At 37.2% G+C, this 24,426-nt stretch overlaps 1 protein-coding gene across 1 annotated transcript in view; it reads right to left on the reverse strand.

Annotated features, from left to right (window-relative positions):
* Positions 1–1,051: 1,051 nt before the first annotated feature.
* Positions 1,052–24,426, reverse strand: part of DNAJC5 (DnaJ heat shock protein family (Hsp40) member C5) — a 38,356-nt gene continuing 14,981 nt past the window's right edge. The window contains exons 2-6 of the mRNA XM_062589251.1: positions 21,778–21,845; positions 13,590–13,710; positions 11,135–11,348; positions 9,317–9,488; positions 1,052–8,537 (exon numbers count right to left, since the gene is read on the reverse strand). Of these exons, the coding sequence (XP_062445235.1) occupies positions 8,434–8,537; positions 9,317–9,488; positions 11,135–11,348; positions 13,590–13,696 (597 nt within the window). The 5' untranslated portion in view covers positions 13,697–13,710; positions 21,778–21,845 and the 3' untranslated portion in view covers positions 1,052–8,433. The remainder of the gene's footprint in view (positions 8,538–9,316; positions 9,489–11,134; positions 11,349–13,589; positions 13,711–21,777; positions 21,846–24,426) is intronic.

Genomic DNA, 24,426 nt, shown 5'->3' on the forward strand with positions numbered 1-24,426 from the left:
GCTTGAGAAACGCAGCACAGCCGACAGCAAAAGGGAACCCTAGCATTTCAGTCACTAGTTCAAAAGGAGAACGGTCTGCAATTGTAGGATACGCTTCACCCCCGCACAGTTATTCAAGGTTTTAACAGGAAAAGGCTAAAAAGCAAAAAAGTAAACTAGCAGCCCTAAGACAAGAGAGACACGGATTAGATTATCTACCCTGGCAGGCAACCTCCAAGTCTGAAAAGCCGCTCAGCCTTTCTGTCTCACATCACCATCAGTGAAACTGGAATAACAGTCCTTTTCTCTCATATACACCAAAGGAATATATTCATTAAAAGACAGAAATGCACTAAACTCTGCAACAGGGAGCAAACATCTAATACGGAAAGGATATCTCTCTCTACTAATACCTTCCTAAACAATCCTTTCTGCACATTACGGATAACAAACATCTGCAGGAAAAAATCATTGGATTGCAAAGATGCATGAGGTACAGCAATTGTATTCAAAGGATATCCTACCATAGGATTAGTTATTTCTTTATCTGAGCACATGTACAGAATTCACTGAAAATACATTCTGCCAAATACATGTCAGCGCTGTGCTATACATACACCAATTCCTCTTTCAGAATTGCATTAATCTTAGTAAACTCCACGAATTTACACGATTCTCAGTTCATGTAATTTTTTGGTCATTTCTACAGGGTTTCACTCCTCCCAAGTTTCCAGAAATTTTTGTGCCTATTTCATAAATTCAGGATCCCCACGATACCTACATTTGGCATGCAGTCAAACAGCCCATTACATGTTTCGGGTCTTTGGCCTTTAGCGCTCAGAGCCAGCGACTCCGAGACGCAGGTGGAAGGGAGAGGGGAAAGGGGCGCAGCTCCGCAGCCGCTGATGAAGACCAGCCGTCCGACCTCTTTGAGGTCGCCCACCTCAACACACTCTGCCTCACCAGGTCAGGTCCTTCGGGCAGCCAGCCACGCAGGTGCTCGTTTTCATGATGAGTCCAAGTGTACAAATAAGGAAAGAAAAAGCCCATGTATATTTCCGCTTTGAAAACATTTATTTTACAACAGTGGTTTCAGATAATTTAGCAATCTTTATTTTAGTTTATATTCAGACATACAATACACAAATTGCCATGCTAAAACATAAAATAATTCCTTCTGCTGTAACTGCGTGTATGTACAGGAGCTCAGTAGTATCGAGTGTTACAATCCACAAAGTTCAGACAGCCACATTTACTTACATACAATTCAAAGTGTGGTCCTTTAGTAACATAACAAAATATATATATGTCTATATTATAATTGCTTTTCAGATGCATTTATACTTTGATTGTTTTTACAACAGCTAACTTTTTTTTTCTTTTTTCTTTTTTTTCCCCCCCTTTTTTTTTAATGTGGGCTTCTCTCCCCACCCCCTCCCACCCCGCTGGAGCTGAAGTACAGTGCAAATGCAAAATGCATTCTCTCATTATATTTTCAGCTCCCACAGGCTTCATAAAGAGGCCAATATAACAAAACCCCATAATGAATTACTTATTTTAGGGCCTTGCTCACATGCAAAATTAATCTGAACTGCCTCGGATGTCTGTGATAACGCAAACCAAATAATCCACACCCAACCCCAAAAAGTGGGAGAAGGTGGGGATGTAGTGGAAGGAAGGAATGACAACAACCGGCTTAAGTGGCACACATCCAAACAAGGAAACATCAAGTGTTTTGAACTTGGCAAACTTCAAAGTTCATCTATAGTGACAGACACAAATATAACTTCAAACATGTAAGTAATAAAAGGAATTCCCCATATATTTCCCCATTTCTGCTGATTGCCATGAAGCAGAAAACTCACGTGTGTTTTGTATGATAGGCAACAGCTTCTGGAACATAGGGCCCAACTAGGGCCAGCTGCATTCTCTACCCAATATGACTAGAAGTAATTTGGTGGTACATACACGTACGTTGGCCACAGTCTTTTTGCCTTTATGCAAATCACCAGCTAACTTTAGTTTTATGACTTGCAGTATTTCCAAGTCTTATGAATCCAACCTGTAAGCACTATAAATTGAGTAACTGGACCAGACTGTGCAAATGCATCATACGATTCAAGTTTAAATTCTCACTAGCAAGGAGGGAAGACTTTAGGAATCCACTTGAGTAGAAGATTGATTTTTCCCTTTTCTAACAGCACAGCTCTCTCACTAGTACTACCTATTTATTTATACAACAGGATCCTTTCACCACTTCCTTCATCAGTCACTTAAACTGACAAATCTTATTTGTTTTTTCCTGCAGTTGAAAGGAGAAAGCACAATCCTGGGCACACAAAACTCACACCTTTGGCTTTTCTGTCTGAGAGTTCATAGAAGTACTTTGAGCCAAATTTCATGTTTTACCACCAAAGAAGAAACAGCAGCAAGTACTAGATGCACACCTGTTGTATAAATATATACATATGTGCATATATACATACATACACACACATGATGTTGCAATCCAAAACCTACAGCACAGGTTTGGACCTTGCTTTGTGAAGTCACCGAGTCCCACTTTGTAGAGTACAAAGTAGTTAAAACCAGTATAGGAAAAAAAAAAAAAAACATATCAATGTATTCTATTATACCTTTAGTGATTAGCATATTGACCATATTTAATATACCCCCACATACCAGCCCATGCAAGTCAAAGTTATTCCAGAGATTGCCCTTACCCTCCTTGCTATTGTTGGGTTTTCTTTCTTTCCTCTATGGGAGAGGTAAATCCCAGCTTCACCTTCACGGGACAGGGTCTAAGAGCAGTTGGCAGGAATCAGGTAGATCATCACATTTTTTTGGAAGCCATTGCTGTATACAGAATATGATAAGTGACCATTCACAAACTACAAGAATACACCCACGTTGCTGGCTGTGGGGGAAAGGGAGCAGAGAAGACAACAGCACTCAAGTATGGATGGCCATTTTGTGCAAGAGGTTCCTCTATACATATACATAGCTACCAATAATTCCCAGCATCTCTCCTTCTAACAACCAAATTAACTGTACATGTAACTGGTATTTTATTTTCAAATGACAGAATAGCTTCCAGATTTATGGAGTTTGGCTTGTGCAAACAAAAACAACAGAAAGCTTCCCTTACACAGTTTTTTCTTGTAAAGAAAGCACCATCTTGGAATGAAATGGGAATTTCAGTCTTGCAGAGTCTTAGACAGCAGTTAAATCTCCAAATACAGTACGTAGAGCAGACCATAGTTCTAGCAGGACTTGAACCCTGACAAATTACCTGTCACCTATACTTCTTTCAAGATATTTTAAGCAGTTGTTGGCATAATGATATACTACAAACTAGATGATTTCCACTATAATAAGAGAAGCGGCACCAAACGGTAAAGCAAGTTAAGTTAATACCAACCTTACACTATAAATATTTGTATGGTGGGGGGAGAGGTTATGTTTCAGTGCTCTGATTCTAAGATTAATGCAGATTGAAACAGCATCCAGAATTATTAACACGAGGCAGGAGCTGCTGAGTGGCAAAAGCCTGCCTGACTACCTAGGAAGAATCTCCTGTTAAACATTAAGCCAATATTCAGTTCCATTGGGTAGGAAAAAAAAATGCAGCACAAAGGCATTTCCTAAGTTATTTGGAAATGTCAAGAATACTGAAGGGCACCAGATAAAGGGCACAAACTAGTTAAGAAAACAGGTACCTCTCAAGGACTGCATATGTTACAAATACTCAAAGATTAGTCCCTAAAAAGCATAGTCACATCCCACACTACATAACAATTTAAAAAATGGAACAGGAGTATATTTTCTGTCAGGTTCCTGCCCTGGTTATACCTGTAATGCTTATATGCTCCGACATCAAAGGTTTTTAACGCACCGCCCCCCAACCACAGCACTGTTGCCAAGACTCAGTATTTCTTAGTATCATGTTAAAGCCCTCTTCCTAAGCAGGTGTTTCTAATTATACTGTAGACTGTGTACACAAATTTCAAGAGCATTACATTTTCAAGAACACTATGAGCACTAATATCTAAAGCAGTTTAAAAATACTACAAATGTAAAAATAAGACTAAAAAGATAGTGTCTCTAGAACATCACAGCATGGAATTAACAGAAATCTACACAATATCAGACACCATTGATGTTTAAACAAATTTATATACAGATAAATATTTAAGAACTTTCTACATATATTACTAACAAAATGAAACTGGCATTTAACAGGTGCGATGCCCCTTCATTCACTTCAAGTGAAATATTGAATTATTTGTTGTACTACATTGGGTTTGGGGAACTCCCTGTGCACAGGCAGGACAGGGCACAGCAAGCCCAGCACCAGCTACTTCCAAGACAGCTTTGCTGCTGTCAGAAAAGACGGTACCTAAACATTCCTTGAAACGAGGCAGTAGCTTTCCTTATTTATCCTAAGTTACAAATACCATGGCTCTCCATACAACAAAACTTCCGGATAAAAATCGGTGGTCTTTGATATCAGCCCATGAAACTCTCCAAATCAGATTCTCCCATACACTCCTCCTAAATACAAGGAGCTACAACTGTTAAGAAAACAGATGCTGACTAGGTTTGATGAGCTAGATGGAAGTGGCTGAACTACTCAAACAGAGATCTCACGTAACTCGTTAAAACGATGTGACGTGTCAAAACAAAACAAAACAAAAAAAAAAGGAAAGAAAGAAAAACAAACCTCAGTTTTTAATTCTGGCAACACACCAAATAGAAATCAACAGTGCTCAGGTTTAATTTTGGAAGGAAACATTCTGCATATAAGCCAGTAAAAAGTATTTTCACCCAGATTTTATTGCCTGTAAAGCTATGCTATTTCAGCTCTGGCAGGGACATTGCAGCTCCATAAACTTAAGCTCTGAAATGCAAGTTGATCTTAAGTGCCAGATTTTTAACCACCATTTCCAATACAATCTTGCATTCACTGGGATTCAATTTGGCCATTTTGCAAAGACAGAACTGCGACTCATGCAATCCCAGGACACATTTGTACCTTACTTAGGACATAAGGAAAAAAGTGGGCATTAACCTACCTATCTTCTGATTATACAATTTTTGTTTTAAAGAAACACTGTTTAAATAACTATTTCTTACACAGTTTGAGAAGTCAAGAAGACATTAATATATAGTAATCTTAAACTCAGAGATATAAAACTAACCTGGGCAAACTTAGCAGTTTTAAAAAATACTCATATTCATATTTCTCTCCTTCATTCCTTGTTGGGATCTCAGAGTAACTTCACTTGGAGCATCTAACATCATATGAGCATATACAATATACAGGCAAAATTATGACTCCCGCAACCACAGAAAGAACTGAGAAGAAAGCAGTATCTCTTAAATTCATGACTTGCTAAACAAAAAACTAATTGCTGGTTGGAATGTTGGGTTTTGGAAAGGAGGGGAACTGTTTGTTTGTTTTTAAAACAGAAAATTTATCCTGAAAGTCATCTCTTTCAAGTAGTGCAAAACATGGATAAAGGTATCATCTCCAACCTTCATCTGCTCTATATATTTCAGTTTTGACACTGGCTCACACAGAGAAATCTGTAGGGCTTCCTCACACTGCACTGCTTCTGGGGAACAGAGTAAGAGTGACTCTCACCATGGCCCGGCGGTACATTAGACAAGTGCCTGGAGTGCTCAGTTTCCATGCCACAATCTCCAGTCAACTCTTCTAGTCCAATGTAAGTACCCCAGGGTGATTAAGAAATAGAACCTTATTTGGAATTAACACCAACAATCAACCCCGAGGTAACGAACATCAGTTGTTCCACAGCAAAGCAACAACCAGCCTTTTGTGTTACACATCTAGACCAACACACGGGAATGGAAGAGTATTATAGACAAGGAAACACAAGGAAACAGCATTTTTCTCATTCTACCAAGTCACTCTTAACAACTATGCTGATTTACAAAGCCAAAAAAGTTTTAATGCTTTATTTTTATCAAGAACATTGACTGATTTGCACAGATTATAACGGCAATTTTGAGCAGCGAGTTTTTAAGGGGATAAAGTCTGCACAGATATTCAAGCATATTCAAGGGTGGAATTCTACTTTAAGAACAGGTTTCAGACAAAATCTACACAAAAAGCCCATGAGACATTATATTCTCCACCTTAAAAATTACTTTTCATTACAAGGGGTCAAAGACTTTGATTAATAAAGACCTCAAGTCAAATCATATATGACTGTCCTCAAAGCCACACAAGACAGTTTTGCCTGATACAAAAAGTTAAATAAGTAAGCCACAAAGTTTCAGCTCTGAAGGACTATCAACAAGGAAGAATTTACTTAACAACTGTGTTTCTTAAATCTCATCAGTTAATTAAAAGTTCATTTTGGATTTTTGAATCTCAGTGTGTTATGGAAAGCATACCTATCTGCAACAAGCTCACACACAGGCAATAAATGTGCTTGTACCAACTGCTACGGCAAAGTCCGAGTTTGCAACCATCTCACGCTTAGTATTTAGACTGTGTCAAGAACCTTTTCTTTTACCTGATATGTTTAACAGGGTTTCACATCAGACTATCCGCTCTATCATTTTCAGCCCATGGAAAGACAGAATGAAATATATTCAGACAGATTTTCACATTTCTCTTTTCCCCTTTTATCTGGGCAATATCCAGAAAAACTGTACTTTTTTACAAACCTAGAACAGCCAAGTGGCAGTATGCTTTGCCCTCCTCAGGCAGGAGAGTCCCCTTTATTTTCAGATAGTCTTCCTACAAACTGTCAGTGCTTTAACCCATTCAAAAGCAACACTTGGACCTTGTAAAAAAGTAGCATAAAAGATTGTCAAATAAAATACTGGATGGGTCAATGGGAGGATTTAGATCACTCCCCAGGAGAAATAGGTGAAAAATGAAAAGGGGAGCTAGGGGACGAAAAGGACAGTGGAGGCAACATGATATAAAACCATGAAGATGAAAATTAAAGAAGCTGTAAATAAATGCTAAAAGTGTCAAGTGCAGATTTACTGGTAGCTATTCTAGATCCTGACTCAATATTATCTAAAGCAAGATTATTAACAACAAAAAATATCAGCAATTTACCAGCTGACTAAGATGTTGTCATAAATCTCAATAATCCACAGTTTCAAGAGTAGTATTCAAAAATGATTTGGTTTCAAAAGGGAAAACCTTTCAACAGTTTTCCCATAGTTTTTATGAGGAGCAGAAAAACACTGATGTAAACAAGTCTAAATGCAAGACTGTGCAAATTATACAATATAAACAGAAAGAAAGGTGTTTTGTTCTTAAAAAGTTATTTAAGTATTCCACAAAGATGTTCATGAGAAAATTAAAGGGCTTCTGTGTTATCAAAAGCTGTTTAAAAAAAAGGTAATACCCTATTTGTATATTTGAATAATTTACATTCTAATAGATTTCAATTTCTAATTGATTCTAATAGATTTCTAATAGAAATCAAATTTTGTTTTTGTTTTTTTTTTTTTTTACATTTACACTATTGCCTACTATCTGCATTTTATTTACTTGGCCAATTAAAACTGATGAACCAGTTTCACCTCAAGATTCTCATGTATTCAGAAAAGCTGCATTATTTGCTCTTCAGAATTTCAGGAAAAAACGTCAAACTGAAACAGAATTGTGCTTGAAGTTTAAAGTCTACCATGACCACCACCGAATAAACCTACTTACATTTGGTTTTGTGGCAAATTAATCTTCGCGGTTACACTGTCACTGAAGATCTCCTTAGGCAAAAACAGCTGTTCATCTATTTATTCTTCAAAGATTGGAAACTCTCCCTTTTAATTTTCAAGATAGATTTATTTAAGCTGAAAACCAGCTTTAAAGAAAAATCTGGTTCTGCAGTACTGGCATTTTTGGTTCTTGGCTTTGTAAACTTGCTTAGATAACAGTGCAGGAAAAGAAGGACAAATGAGAACTGACTCATTGCATTCACACGAAAAAACATGAACTTTTAAAGGTCTTCAGCAGCTCAGCTATATGGAAGCATGGTGGCTTCTATGAAATGCTTTCTTTTTTAAAATCTCATTTTTAGGCCAATACCACTGCTTAAAATGCAGAATGTCTCCATCACACTTATTTTGTGACAACTCAGTACATTACACCACATTTAACATAACTCCATACATGCTATTAAAAAAAAAAAAAGGAGAAGGAGGAGGAAAGGAAACAAATAAGATCATAGATAAACTGCTTTAAATACTGCATGCTACAGCACTTCACGTATCATCAAGATACGACACAGAAGGTGACAAAAGGCTGAAGGGATTACAAAATATTTTCAGCAGGTTGGAAAGCTGCCTTCTTACTGTGGCAGAATTTTTCCCCCTCCCCATCTCTACTTCTAATGTTCATGATCCTAGTGTTGAGTTGGCCATGTATTTATTTATCCATTCTAATTACAGTATTTCCTTAACTTAATTAAATCCGTCAGTGTGGTAGCTGGGGTGAGAGTCAGCTGTGAGCTGGGTTGTCTCTGTGGCTGATGCTGGCTGTATCACAATAGGTGTGTCTGAGGCCTCTGAAAAGGGAAGACAAAAGGTTTAGTATACTGAGGAAGAAAACCAGTGCCCTGTGTTTTGTTACGTATTAGTTACGTCCCTCTGAAACTAATACAATTTTACACTCCTCTTTAAAAGCACAATGTTGATACACTGTTCTTCAGTCTGTACACAATGCCAACGGACTCAAACTAATACATGAACCATTTATTACATTTTTTTATTCACCTAAGAGCAGCTGCTACTCTCCCACCATTCACAGTTTCAGTTAAAAACATGATCAGAGCACACAGAAAAGTCTACATTTAAAAGAAATAATTGGTTTAACTCTACAGAAGTTTAGGTGCTTCATAAATAGTAATGGATATAGCTAGGTGGGTAGCAGTCCTGTCTCCCTTATACCTGACATAGTTTACAAAACTGCCATGATACTTCCTATTATTTGGGACAGAGAATCCCTTTGTGGAGCCACAAGAGTCTGGCATATATGTTATTCAAATGAATGTTGAAGGGAGGCTAAATGATGATCACCTACTTCTCTGAAGCTGACCTCTCCAAGATCTGTGAAGAACCACTGGGATTTCTTATGAGTTTACAGGAACTACATTTCTGGTGGTGGCATTACCCAGAGCAACTGACTCTCATGCCACAAATACTCACCCCTCCCACACATACACAATTAGAGATCTATGCCAACCTCTGTAAAGCAAGCATTGCCTCTTAAACGGGAACCCTGAGCGCTAGGTCAGAGGCTCTGCTAATATGGTAATTCTAGAAACCCCATAGCTTTTTCACCTACCTCTTTCATCTGACTGCAACTGTGCCTCCAAGTCCTCTGGAGAGACGTAGTATTCCTGCTCTTCACCTTCAGGAGGTTTAGGTTTACATTTCCCACAGCAACAATTACAGCAGCAGCACAGACAGCAACAGCAATAGCAGCCTGTGATCAGCCCACAGAACACAAACAAGGCCTGCAGAGGGCAGAAGGAAAAGAAATACTTGTAACCTACATCTATCACACTGTAACCACTGAGTTGGTGAGAATCAGATATGGAAACCAGGGACGAAAAATAAAGCATTGTAAAGACAGCTTTTTAGCTATAAACTTTGAGATATATGCTGATTGAATAAAAAATGTGCAAAACTGGCTACAGTTATGATAATTTCACACTGAAGTGAATACTGATTCACTGAAGTGAACACTAGTTCACCTGAAAAATTTTCTAGAAATTAGGTTTAGAGTATCTGTTTCTGCTACATATGCAAAAGAATAAAAATTTAAGCAGCATCCCCGTACTGAAACCCAGAAGTACAATAGTCTAGAACAGATTGTAGCTTGTATTAATATGGTTGGATTAGATTTACACTAGCTAGTGGAAATACAGATTGCGATGTGCCTATAGAAGCAGGAACTTAGAATTACCAAAGGTTGCAGTTGTTCATATTGAAGTTAGAAGTACTGGGGCTAGAACGCTACCAATATCCGAGCAAGTCAACTTAAAATTAGCCATGCTGGTCAGTGTGCCTATCACAGTCAGAGTGGCAAAGGGCAAAATTAAAATATTCACACTGATCACTGCATAACCATTTCAAAAAAAAAAATAATTTTAAAGATAGCAAGTCAGCATGGTGATATAAATATTTCCTTACCACAGGAAAATCAAGAAATAGAAACAATATTGGCAACAATGAAGAAAAATGAACCCATGAAGTGAAATGCCAAGGCTAGGAAACAGCTTTGATCAGCCACAACACATTGTAAGCAATATCATTTCACTAAATAAAGCAAGCTGGTGCAGTTATAGTTTCTTACTTCGATTTCTTAGCCATAATCTTTTACTCATTGTATTGTGTGCAACAGACTGCAACCATGTGAACTCTGAAATGCAAAGCTTGAAAATGTAAATGTGAGAAACGCATAGTCTATAGATTGCTTGCATTTTTGAATAAAAGTGGTAATTTAAAATATATTACTTAAATGATAAAAGCATATTATGATTAAAAGTGTTATGAGTCCCATAAAATATAATAATTATTTGGTGCTGGAAAAGGACTCCTAGAAGGCCTCAATATAATAATTATTATACCTACTATTCAGTGCACACAGGAAAATAAAGTATTTCTGGGGAAACATGAGCTTGCAGTGTCATTTGCTATACTAGTGACACTCAGGTCTGTTTATGCTGCACCAAAAATGAGGATTGACTAGTGAACAATTAATCTGAATTCCGCAAAACCAGAGAATAGCTTTTGAGGAAGTCTGTTAGCATACTTCTTTACAGGATCTTATGTGTGGGCTCAAGTTTGCAGTCAGGAGTCCTCTTGTAAAATTATTTAGTAGACAATACCAAAGGGCATACCCCTCAAACCCTCACTGCTTTAAATCCACTAGGAATACCCAAGCTTCTCTTAATAATGCAAGTGTTACTATTATTTAGACCCAGATCATTGATAGACAACAGAAAAATACTTGTGAACTAGAGACTGCAACACAGTAAGAGAAGGTTAAATTACAAGGTGTTAAGAGATTTGGCAATTTCCAAGAATAAACAGAAACATTCAATTTCTAAAAATTTTGAATGTAAATCCAGAATAACTTCTTTGCACTTTTATTTACCTTTGCCCACCAGCTGGATAGGACGAAGTATGTATTCACATTTTCTTCTCCAAACTGCTCTGCTACATACAGACCCAGAGAACCATACTTATCATAAATGTTTCTCTTTGTGGCATCAGTCAATATTGCATGTGCATTATTGATCTCTTTAAATTTTTCTGCTGCCTCTGGATTATCAGGATTCTTATCAGGATGGTATTTCAATGCAAGCTTCCTGCAGAAGGAAAAAAAAAGAGATTGTTATGAGTTAAAAACTAGGATTTGGGCTCCTGGTTTTTGACTTCTTTAATTCATTCCATTATTTCAGATAGATAGCCTGTGACTCTTTCAAGGGAGACTCCTAAGGTGCAGTTGAAAATGTTCATTCTGCTATGGTTTCCTTCACCTCTGATTTTGTTTCCCTCTTTATTCTTTCTTAGGTGATAGCAAAGGGCTAGAGCATAGGCTAGCTAAATTCAAAGGACTCATTTCAGACTGCTTAAGTGGACTCTCAGAAACTCACTGGGGGTAGGGGGGGAGAAGGCCACTGCAGACAAAGAGAAAGCATTCGGTTTTTACCCCTCAGCTCCTGCAATTTACACCATTAAGTTTTACTTCTACTAAAGCAAGGACCAAGCTAACAGAAAAAGACACACCACAAGCCCATGACATAGGTTCAAAGGGTAAATACAAGCAAGCTGCCACAGCTAATCTGTAGTATCTGAACACAAAAATAGAATAGACAATAACTTGTGGTTATTTCACCAATTCCTGTGCAGAAAGAGAACAGTTTTTCAGTTCAAGCCTCACGAAAATAGAACAAGCTTTCAGAGTTTCGAGACACCAGGAAATCACAATGCAGCTCCGTAATCATTTTACATCTCTCACAACTAAATGACAGCAGTTTATAGTCCCTTTGAGGTCTCTGAACACAGCACAACGCTTCAGATTAAGTGTTGATAAATTTGCCAGTTGAAGCATTGTCCAGGCAATAAAATAAGTCAGTAGAAATAACTGGCCAAACACTTTCTAAATGAACACAGAAAAAAATCCCACTGTTTTGAAGTCTGAGCCATTTGTGCTCCTAAGTAGAAAAATGCTACAGAATTCTACGCAAAGTTTTCCATCACCAAAAAAGGTACTTGTCCTACAGAAAATTACCACGAAAGCCCCATATTTAAGAAATAGCCTAAAAGCCTGCACAGCAGTTTACACATGACAACTTTCAGATTAAAAAAATATTCAGATAAACACAAAGTAAGGATTTGGGCAAGGGCACATTTGCCACACACACAAATGTATCACAGCATTCACACAATAAATTGAGTGTGCACTTGAAACACTCTAGAGCTGTAAAAGATGTTGCTTGGGAAAATAACTTCCAGGGCTGCCACTAATGGCATGGTCTCAGCAAGGACTGAAATAATCAGAGTTTTTATAATTACAGAGAAGTTATGTAAACTTCATTGAAATGGCTTGGCTACTATCAGGCTGCAATAGATAAGTATTTTTCATTTGCCATTTCCTATACGTGCATAAACCCCATAGCTCATAGGCCAGCAAAGGGTGTTGCAGATACAGTGGTCAATCCTCCTTTTACAAAGAAACAGCGGAGAAAACAATACTGCAGGAAGTTTCAGGTAAGTATGAAGCACTACTTTTCATTCTGGGATTTTGGAGTGTTCTCATTCCAAAGAAAATCTTCAGCAGTTTTTCCTCAATGAGGAAACATTATCTCCTGGTTGCTAAGGCTGCCTCAAAATTTCCAGCTAAGTTTTTAGAAAGATGTGGATAATTTTAGAGAGTCTATGAGCCCATTTATTCACAGATTTCACTAAGCAATTACAATCAGTACTAAGAAGTGACTTTAAAAGGGAAAAAGTCATGGTAAATGTTAAAGACTACAAGAAAAAAAAATGAAAAGAGTATCCTCAAGTAAAGATTACTACTGACCCCTAGTGTAATGTTAAACCCATTGCCACTAGTCCATAGTCATATAAAACCAGAGCTCATGCTTAAGGTAAAGAAGCAATTGCATATAAGCAGATTTGGGGGGAATGTGGGAAAGGGGGACAGTTGCAGTACTCTTCTTTTGGTTTTTAACTGGACAATGCGAAGCCATTTCACTTATCTGACCCTTCAAAAAAAGAAATACAGTAAAAGTTCCTCTTTTAAAAAATAATCACCCCACTAGTAGAAAAAAAACATTGTTGATACTCAGTTTTCATCTTTATTTGCATCTTTAATCCACACCTCACTGTGCCAGAATTAAAATTGATGGACAAAGAAAGAATATTGCATAGCTATGGTCTCTGTAAGCCAGACACAATGCTCTGTAACATAAAATAAGAATTTAATGCTGAACCGACTGTCTTAAACCTTTGCTGAACTTTAAATAAAAGCTTCCAGAATGAGACTGTGTACTAATTTAAGCTCTTTGTTCTATTTATCAATCAGTGTTAGACTTAAACTTTACCTGTATGACTTCTTAATATCGTCAGAAGTTGCATTCTTGTCCAGTCCTAGCACATGGTATAATGATTCTCCAGAGGTAGACAGCGAACGTTGCCTCTGGTCTGCCATGTTGAGTTAATAACCTGAATAGAGAATGGTCCCCAAACAAACAAATGATTAAGAAATGCTTTAACAAAACAGAACACAGACCTCATTCACCAAATCACCCTTTAAACCAGAGTTTTCACATAAAAATTCCTTTGTTTTTTTTTCTTTTAAAACAAGGTTTAAATGGGCTTTGAAGAAACAACTATTATTTTCAGCACAATTCCAGGCACTACAGAATCTCAATTCCATTCCTGTCAAAAACCTGAAATCAACAGTTGAGGTATAGCTACAGGTATGTACTATACATCCCTAAAGCCCCTTCATCTTCTTTCTTAGTCTTATTACTTAGATAATTTATCCTTGGCAATACCTATAAGAAAAACTTGACAACAGACAGGTGGTTATTACACTGAGGCTGTCTTTTTGCAATGCACCTCTATAGTGCTAAGCAAAAAGATCTAATTCAAGGACTAGAGATTTCGTAAGCTACCTAGAAATAAGTTACTCTGTTTCATTTTAAGCACTATGCAAAAGTACTGTACTGAAGAAACAAGTCCCTTGTCACTCACCATACAAGCTGGGCAATGCATGGTTTTCCAAACTTCCCAGCAACACATCTCTATGCCGATGTGAGTGACTTTATGCACTGTAGGTCTAACGATCTGCACTGGGACAGCCACCATGGCTCCATCCACAGTAGCTACATATCACAGAAAAGTCTACTTATACGAGCAAATAATCATGAGATACTGCCTTGCCTGGAGAAGGCCTATGTATCTCAGAGCAACCATCCAATAGCAACTGAAAGCCAAGAGTAGGCTAAATTGGATACGCTTTGTTATGTTAAAGAAACCTCCATCACCTCCTGAAAGCCCCAGCCTCTCCTCCCGTCAGTGTCACTGGGCCAAGCAGAATCCTTTAAACAAAACTGCATATGGCTAGGCCTGTGCATCCCAGTATGAAGAGGGGAACAGCTGTCCACTCAAAGAGGAGGCAATCTTCCCTCTTATAATTTATAGCAGTGGATCAATATTTAACATGTATTCTAGTTAAATGATAATACTTGAATGTGAATTAAGCTCCTAGTCTAAATTCAAATACAAAAGACCCTAGAGGTCTCCCGTGGGACATGTCACTGACAGACACGCTATGTCCTCTAACATCCTTAGGAGATTAGCATTTGCCATTCTTTAGCTGCAGAACTGCAGCAAGGATGAGCATTGAAGAGAGGACTATTGGCTATTTTTGGATTATGTCATTACAGTTAGCCTACATCAGATTATGCAGTCTTTGAAAAAGATATTTAAAGCACCAGACTTTTCTAATTTAACCCTTTATCTTCTATAATAAAGTTAATAACTTTAGCTTTTAAAGGGCTACCTAAACCAAATGCTCTAAGAGGTTGCTTCTTTCACTACAGGTTTCTTAAGCACAAATTTACAGGAAGAACTGGATACATTTCCACTCCACAGAGAAAACAATCCTGTTTGCTATCACAGTGGAGAAAATTCCTCACTACCCTTAGCATCTTATTCCTGAGTAATTTGTGTCAACTCCAGGTCATCATCTCACTGGGTTCAAATTTTCAGAGAAAACACAATTTAGATAAAAGAATGACAAAAAGTACAAGATTATGTAAAAACAAAGACGCAAGGATAATAATAATGCAGAAAAACACTGAGAACACTTTCGTTTTAGTGTTCAAGTCTACCTGTTCTGAAAGCATATCCAAGTGTACCAATCCGGATAGTGCATAACAAACAAGCAGCCAAGTAAGTCTAAAAATACAGTCCAAATACCATATTTTGAGCATTTTCTCTGTAATTGAAGTCAATTGTAGTGAGTTCTACATAGTTATTTACTGATGTACATTCATACAGACCACCAGTTTGCTCACATCACTTTCTCAATAGCTCTCCAAGATGCAGCTTGCCATACTTTCCTATGATTCATACAAAAGTTCCTTTGACAAACCTGATGAAATTCTACCCTGACACTCGATTTCTTTGTGAGTCAAAAATAGTCAAATAAAATTCAAATGGCTAGGGAAAAGGGAAAAAAAAAGAAATTTAACAAATAGATCTTTTTAGAAAATACCTTCTTTGAAATTTTAAAGTCAAAAAAAAAACTTTGGCTGGTTTAAGTAAATGTCTGCTAATGTTCTGGCAAGCCTATCATTTGGAAGGTAGAGAAATGCTATCACACAACCACCATAGAAATAACACACCTTTTTGCTGACCACGGGATTAGAAATGGAAGTCATTTCTGTTCTCTGGATCCTCTCACACCCCCCCATCCCCATCTAAACATTTCACCTAAAAACAATAAAACTTTCTATTAAAGAAAAGATTAATCTTCCAAAAATCGTTTAACATTTGAGAACACCTCTCCCGGACTAATAAAGATGCTCCACTCAGCAGTTCACCCAGCAATCCACACTGGCTGGGGTTGCTGTGATCTGAAAAACTGGTTGTATTAGGGTCAGATATATACCACTAGGCTTCACTATGAAATTGCCATCAAAAGTCATATACGGTTCTATCAGTTACAGGTTATACAGATCACTCAAAAAGGCTAGTAATCGCAATAAAAAGGGCATTAGAAGCAATTATTCAGTCTCACCATTATCTCTCACTCATTATCTAAACATTTTCACCTTAGAATGACCATGTCTTTTTATTTCTAAATGCAAGGAAGCATGTATTTCAAAATTAAATCTGCTTAGACTGCAAGGACAAACTCAAATTTCTCCCTTCCTGAAAGCACAACAGTCAGACATTTTAAATATCAGCTAATGGTCTTGTTTCTTTTGGTGCTAGCAGGAACAAAACTAAAGAAAAGGCTCTCATGTTAGATACTAGAGGAAATGCTTCTCAGCAGCACATTACTGCCACTGCCATTAACAAGATTTGTAAATATCCCCCAAAATCCTGAGAGTGTAAATACAGTGCAACCTGTTACAATGTGCTGCTAATCCTCGTGCATGAAATACAGTATTGCTGAATGAAAATTACATGGATGAATCAATCATTTCACATCTATACAAGCAAATCAGTGACATTTTGCTGATCAGTCAGCATAATACAACTGCTGATACAATCTCATACTGTTGATATGCCTCACAGAAAACACATCAATTCTGTCCTTACCAGTACATGGGTGCTGCTACGCTTTTTAAGGTGTGAGCAGGTGGCAGGGATACGGATATAGACATTAAGACTTTTCTTATTCACCTCAGAGTCTATGGTTAATACTTTTCTGCATTTGGCCTTCCCAAATTGATTCAACATTGGGAACCATGTCCAGTTTCTTTAAATTTCTATAGGTAGAAATAGCAGGTAATTTCTATACCTGCTAAACTAGCCATTTCACATCTAATTTCCCCCAAGAAGTCATCAGCATCTCTGCTAAGTTTAATTAAATTCTACCTATTGAGGAAGCTATATATTAATGAAAAGAAAGAAAAAGAAATAGCTCTAAGCCCTAATGCTTTGGTTAAGAATTTATGATATAAGAAAAACACACCCCAAATCAAGAAGGTGAAGATGTCGGTAGGGAGAGAACCAAACTCTTCTCTTTTTTCTTTTTTTTTTTTTCCTCCTTTAAAGGATAGTATTAAGCTACTGAAAGGTTTCTGCACAAGAGGAAAGACATTGACAGCTCAGAGACACAATACAACTGATGCACTTATTTGGGCATTATCTGATCCAGTAAAAAGGAAAAAAAAAAAACACTTCAGGAAAGAAAGAGTTCTGCATAACACATCCAAGAACACACTAGGTAAACCTCCTCAAGACAGCTAGTAGTCTGCCTGGCGGCAGCCTCCCTGCCCCCCTCCCGAAGCAGTCCCAGGCTGAGGTCAGAGCCCCGTGATCCCGCTGTCTTGCAGGTAATCTAGCTAATCGCAGAGGCCCGCTCCAACTGGCTGCCCTGGCTCCCCTGCGCCGCTTCGCCCCCTCTCTTCAGCTAAGACCACCAGCTCTTCTCACAGTCTTCCTAGAAACTTCTCGCGTGCAATGACCATCCTGCCAATCATCCATCAGCAGCATCCAGTCAAGAGAAGCTTGTCTCTCTGCCCACTATTTCAGTGCCTTCTTGACAGGCTGTTTCTCAGGGACCTGTGGGATTAATCTAAATTCAGGATTAAAAAAACAAAAACAAAAACAAAAAATCCTGTTTGAGATTTTACATGTTAGTTTAACTTTTCCAAAGAAGGTATCGCCTCAAACTGGAAGCTTGAGGGCATTACGAACATTTGTGGCATTTAGGTTGTTAGAAGTCTCTCTGTTTAGGCATAACGAGCTTTCTTTAAAAGCAATCCAAAATGCCCTCGGTGCACAGATGCTGCAGGTATACACTATGTTCTGTTTAATAAACTCTGCACTGTTAAACTAAGACTAACTTGTTTTTTTAAAAAAAGTGAAATTAGTTTGATGCAGGCTATGTCTATCTGTGTGTAGGCTGCTGTCAAAAGTAGAGAGACACACAGAAATAAAATTTCATACTGCTACAATCTTCAATCATTTCAGACCCAAAAGTTCAGCTTATCTGGAGCTCAGAGTCTAGTCTAATGGGGTGCTTGTAGTTATTTTTCAAATCTGTTAAGATATGGACAAGTAGACCATAGCGGAGAATGAAGAAGGACAAGGGGGTAACAGGAATTCATCTGGGATGATTTGTTATTTAAAAGAATGGAACAGGTCAAGTCTTACTACTATGTATATAATCCTTGGCCCTTCAAATATGGGACAGAATAAGACAGACAAGGTAGAAGCTATTCAAGTTTAATATAGGATCAGGATATTATCTATCCTGCTATTTTACAACTGGCTCTAATCTACAACATTGAAAGCTGCTCAGTACTTTTAAAAAGTGTTGTATCCAGTGGTAACAAGCCATCTGCTATATATCCTAACCAAGCAGGATTTCCTGAAGAGGTTTCTCTCAGACAGCTATGAAGAAAAGTAATCCCTTGGATTAAACAGCATCATTTTTAACCATCTGGGTACCACCACGTCCTGCATTAGTCAGCTTTAACAGAAAATGTAGCTGTAGCACAACAAAAAAAGTATAATTGCTACCATCTTGATTAAAAGACTTGGATTAAACCTAATCTATTATATGGAAACCAGTCTTAACATTTTGAAGCACAGAAATGGTAAATTGGACCTTGGAAAGACTAGTTGTCTTTTTAGTTTCCCCAGAGCTGTATCTAATTTTGAACCTGTTGGCCTACTCCAATCAAACTTGGTAAGGAGGCAAAGGTCTCAGAAAGGTTTCATGAAATTGGTGACATCTTTGTTTGTGCCAGGTCTGCTGATCTTCAAACCCTTTTGTAAGCCAAATTTTGCTCAATAAAACAGCAAACTATTATTCCAGTCAAGAATAATCGACAGTTCTCTCTCGTTCTAGGGAATTAAACATTCCCTAGACAGAGAACATTCCAATGAGTGACAGCACCAAAAAGGGTGGTGTTAGCAGATCAGATAGTGGTCAGAAGCAGGGAGGACTAAAACTTCTCTCTTTTGTCAAGAGCAAACCTCCAAACTGGATCAGCCACATTTGACAATTTAGCTTTAGATCAGCTGAGCTAACAGTTAACTGCCCGCAGAAAAGGCAGTCTTGCTTTCTCTCCCAATCCCAGCTGCCTATTTCCACTGCTTCCAGCGCAAAGGCACTTGCATTCATCTAACCCCACAGTTAGTGGGGTTATCTAACCCAAACCAGTGCAAAGAATGTAAGTGGAGAGAGTGGGGAAAAGAATCAACTTTCCCCCCAAAGCACACTTATTTCTGTGGTGGGGAGGCTTCTTACACTATTCACACAGTCAACAGATGCTTTTAACAACACTGAACCGCAAGTCAGATCACTGCTAGCAAGAAACAGTCTTACAGCAATAAAGCTATGGAGGGCTAATTTAATGGAAAGTATCAACAATACTTCAGCGTCATTAGCATTTGAAAGCAGATTAACAATGGCAGCTTTTCATTTTGCTTCAAAGCTTCAGTATTAAGTATTTATTCACTAACAAATGTTTGGAAACTTTAAAATACCAAGGTACCCAAAATATCAATTTCCACATTTCAGATTAATTTTGCGCTTTTTTTCCAAACAAGTAATAAAGGCACTGCAGCTCCTTCCAATTTCCTGGATGCATGACTTCTTTTTTAAAAGAAGAGCTGAAAATGTTCAGCACCACTGATAAATCTGACCCTCCTTCAATAACAGGTAAGTTCCTGAACCTTAACAAGGCAAGCAACAGGCGGCACAGCATTTTTTGAACAGAAAGCCATTAACAGGAACTCCTTCTGGATCTCTTTTGCATCCTGCTTCATTTAAATATGGAACTAAAATTCTATTTTACAGGACATTCTCACTCTATGCTAAAACACCCTGCTAGGCGTGGAACACACCATTTCAGTGAAAATACTAAGCTTGCCAGACCCCATAGTGTCTCCTTCTTGAACACTGACACAGCTGTGGGGTCAGTTTTCTTTTTCTTTTTTCTTTTTTTGTTGTCGCTATTTTTGCTTTTGTTTTAAATCCGCATCTAAAAACATCTTGTTGCCCAAGACACGCCAAAATAACATGCATCACATACACTTCTAGAGCCTTATATCCCATAATACCTAATTGCATAGCTATAGGAAAATAAATCTAGTTATTGTACTAAAGTATTCCACTCCAATATGTTTGCTCCTTCACATTAGACACTAAGGATACTTGGAAGTTTACCTTAATAAAGAATCTGATGAAGGGAGGGGGAACTAACCCATATTAATTTAAAAATAGTCCTACAGTAGGACATTGCAGTAAAACATTAACCAGAATTTTTTTTCTTAGTATCTGTATATTCATAAGTTCAAGTTACTAGAAATCAAACCATGAATGCAAGTGCCAAAGTAAAGATTTCAGCAGACCTTTAAATACATGCTGTCCAAAACAATTTTAGCAAGGATCTATCTTCAGTGCTGGGAATCTGGTTGCTACTGGTGGTTCTGAAAACTGGAACACTGCTGTAACAGACATGAAATCCACCATCTTGGGCTTGGTAGATGATACTTACCCACTAGATATAGGACAATGGAGAGTCATTAACCTTAATGGATACACTCTATCCAAATTGCAGGAATGCAAACGAGTTTGGTTGAAACCAGAAGAACCAATCCGTCTGAGTCTTTCTATAGGTAGCCAGTAACACAGAGAATAGAGAAATTCCCAAAAAGGGACAGATAAGAAACAACAGGAAAGAGAAAGAAAAGAAACCCAAAGCAATGTAGGAAGTGTTGGACTAGAAACGAGAATGCTGCTTTCCTAGCAGAGCCCAATATAACCGAGGTATCAACAGTATAACTGTCATTAATATATACTACATGTAATGTTAGTGACTGTAACATAAGGCCTAGTTGTCAAGCTTTTTGCAACCATAACAATTGCAACAGTGTATTAGCAAACACTAAAGAGCCTTGCTTGGAAATGGTTTATCAACTTTTACAAAAATTACATCAGTTGATGTTTTATTATACAACAAGTTCACGAAGCAACAGAATATTTTGGGCAAGATGTGTATTCCACCAGGCATTTCTGCCAACTATCTTTTGCCTGATGAAAATAATGCCAATTAAATTTAAGATTACCAGTTTTTCAAAGTTTTCCAAGGCGGAAGATTAAATACAGGTGTTAATCTTAAAAATACTTTGTCTCAGTCACTATTACTAGTAAAAGTCTATACAAAAACCACAAAATCAGAAAACATATTAGTAAATATTGATTTATCCCAAAAATGAAACAACACCACTGGCCTCTGCATCCTGTCCATCTGTCTTAGATTAATTACGGTAGTTCTCATAATCTGGTATTTTTCTAGGGAAAATTTGTTTTTTGAAGAGAAAAAGAGAGAAACACACATACAAGATTATACTATCAACACAAATACTTGAAAGGCATTTTAAACTTGGCTTAGTGAAGCAGTAGAAGAATTTCTATGTGAAATTCTGAACTTCACACCTTCAACATTATCTTGCATTTAATCGAGGTGGGGTTTTTTTGGTTGGTTGTTTTTTTTTTTTAAAGCTACAGGAAGTCAAAAAAGTGTTACTTACCTGGGATCTATTTTCACTGGTTTACGGTAAGTGGTAAAGGCTTCTACACAGCTCTAAAATTGGATCTCCTAAAGATAAAACAAAAGCAAATCAAAACTTGTTGTAGTAAAATAAGATGGTGATAACTTTGTAACAACCCCTCCTTTGTGCTATGCTAACAATAACAGATGGAAGTGAAATAGCAAAAAACAAAACAAAACAAAAAAACCCTCTCTAAACTTACAAAGAATTCACACTTAAAATAGATAAATATTGAAGCCATTGGGAATCTACACGTGTTCTGCAGTTTGAATAGGTTTAACAGCCACACACCTTCCTATAACATAGTCAGTAATCTAACAGTGAATAATTTTGAAGGCTGCATTTTGTTACTTCCCTTATCCTTTCATTCAAACAATGCCTTGCTGGGATTTTCTATACTAAAACAAACCTGAGGTTTTTTTACTGTCCGAAATACTGTTTATTTTATTTCATACTGCAGTAATATGTTTAGAAATGATCAGCTGTCAATGAAAGTTACAAATATTTTAAAGTATATTTTCAAGAGCCCTACGCTTTTATCCATGGCTTCAGCATCTTCTCACAGACTTTTTACCGCATGATACACAAACTCATACAAAACAGGGACACCACTCACACAGATTTGTCCTGGATCATGCAAGAACTATGCTATAGTTATCTGTTTAAGACTTTAGACTTTTTCATCCTAGGCACATATATCTACTTAGAGAAGCGTGTTTCTGAAGTCTTGATAATCTGCAATGTTGTTAGAGACTGCTAAAGCAGCTTAAACTAATACAACGGACTGCGAACAGTGGCATACAAGAAGCAGGAACACATCCTATTCTGCCACACCTGTGAGGCAGCAGCAAGACCCAGGCAAAGCGTAGGGCTAAAGAACAGCAGCATGATATATAGCTAGAAATAAGAAAAACCAAATGAAACCAAAATAAATTCCAAATGAAACATTTTTTTTTTTTATAAAAAACAAAGCATATGAAAAACTCCAGACAGCTATTTCGTATCATCTCTCCCTTTCCACGTACTCCTGTGCGCCCTCCCTGTCAACACAGCAGCCAGCTGCAGTACAGATTTCTGGGGTTTTTCTCAATTGGGTTTCTGTTGCAACTGGCAATTCTAATTCAGTGACTCAGGAATGTTTTGATCTACACACCCAATCTCATTATGCAGTAGGCTAGATCCACTGACCTAGAGCTCTACATAATACCCTGCCTGTAATTACTTGTAAATATCTTCTCATTATTAGGTGATATTCAAAATACAAGCAAACTGAGAGAAAATGAAACGACAGAAGCCAGTAAAAAAATGGAAAGAGTTTAAAACCACAATTAATCACGACTGTTTTCTGGTTTCGAGAAAACAAAGACCACAAAGAAAAGAATTCCAAGAAAGGAAAGGAAAAAAACAATCAAGAGCCACAGAATATTTATATAAGTATGAAAATCAAAAGGAAAGAGTAAAGAATGACCGCGATAAAATAACAATAGACAGCAAGGCTATGTTAAAAAATGGGCAACATTAAAATTATGGAAAGAAGTTTTACCACACAAGTGAAGAAATAAGTTTAAGAAGTTTACCTGTTCTTTCAACTGTATTGCTCATTCCAAAAAAAATTCTATTGATTCATTTGTTCTGCAAACCTGAATCTGATCTATCCAACATTTATTATGTTTTCTCTATGTATCGTGACCACAGCTCTTAGCACACTTTCTTCCTCTAGCCAATAAATCAATCCAAATTTTTCCTTTTGGAAATCTATCATGTTCTCTTGTCTATTCTTTGTGATAAAAAGCTTATCTGTTTGTCCTAATCTCCTCTGACATACATAGAAGAACCATTTTTATTTAACAGTTCTATTAACAGAATTGTCATCATCCCAAATAGTATGTCGTTAAAAAGAAAAAGAGAGAAGTATCTGTAGAATACCTATCATAGTTGACAAGTATCTGAGGAATCAGTGCTGCAAAGACAAACAGAATAAAAAATACAAACTGAACAAAATAAAAAACTCTTCAGTCTTTATTTTCCCATTTTTGCTTGCTTGCATGATTTACAAAATGAATCAGTACAAAAAAAAGACACAAAGAGGCTGAAGGTAAAGCACACTGCTTCGTAAGTGCAACTCAGGAGGCTGATCATGAAACGTGTTTTAAAACAATAATATTCTAGCTGTCTTAAAATAGTCATCTTTTACCTGTTTATTGAACTACTAGCACTTATTATTTCACTAAAGCATTCAAGAGTGAATCTTTTATATATAGGTGGATTATACTTTTAATAACAACACAAAACCTCATGGCTAAATTTTACTGTAGTCCTTTGCTGAAGACCATGTAAGAAATCTCCTGTCTTGGAAGAGAATGTTTTTATATTCTGCAGTGTAAGAGCCATACACAGGACAGGTCTTACAAGCACTACAAATCAGAAGAATTATTTTACTTCATTGCAAATTACAAACAACCATCAGTATCTAAGGGTTGTATTTTAAGTCATGAGATCTGTGCATTACTAAAGTTTGAATCAAAATTTTTGTTTTTTTAAAAAAAAGCATGATTACAGAAAGCTGCATAGAAATATTTGTGACTTGAATTATGCATGGCATATACTCACTCCAATCAGTTTTTACAA

This window comes from Rhea pennata, chromosome 16, assembly GCF_028389875.1.
Source record: "Rhea pennata isolate bPtePen1 chromosome 16, bPtePen1.pri, whole genome shotgun sequence".
Classification (NCBI taxonomy): domain Eukaryota; kingdom Metazoa; phylum Chordata; class Aves; order Rheiformes; family Rheidae; genus Rhea; species Rhea pennata.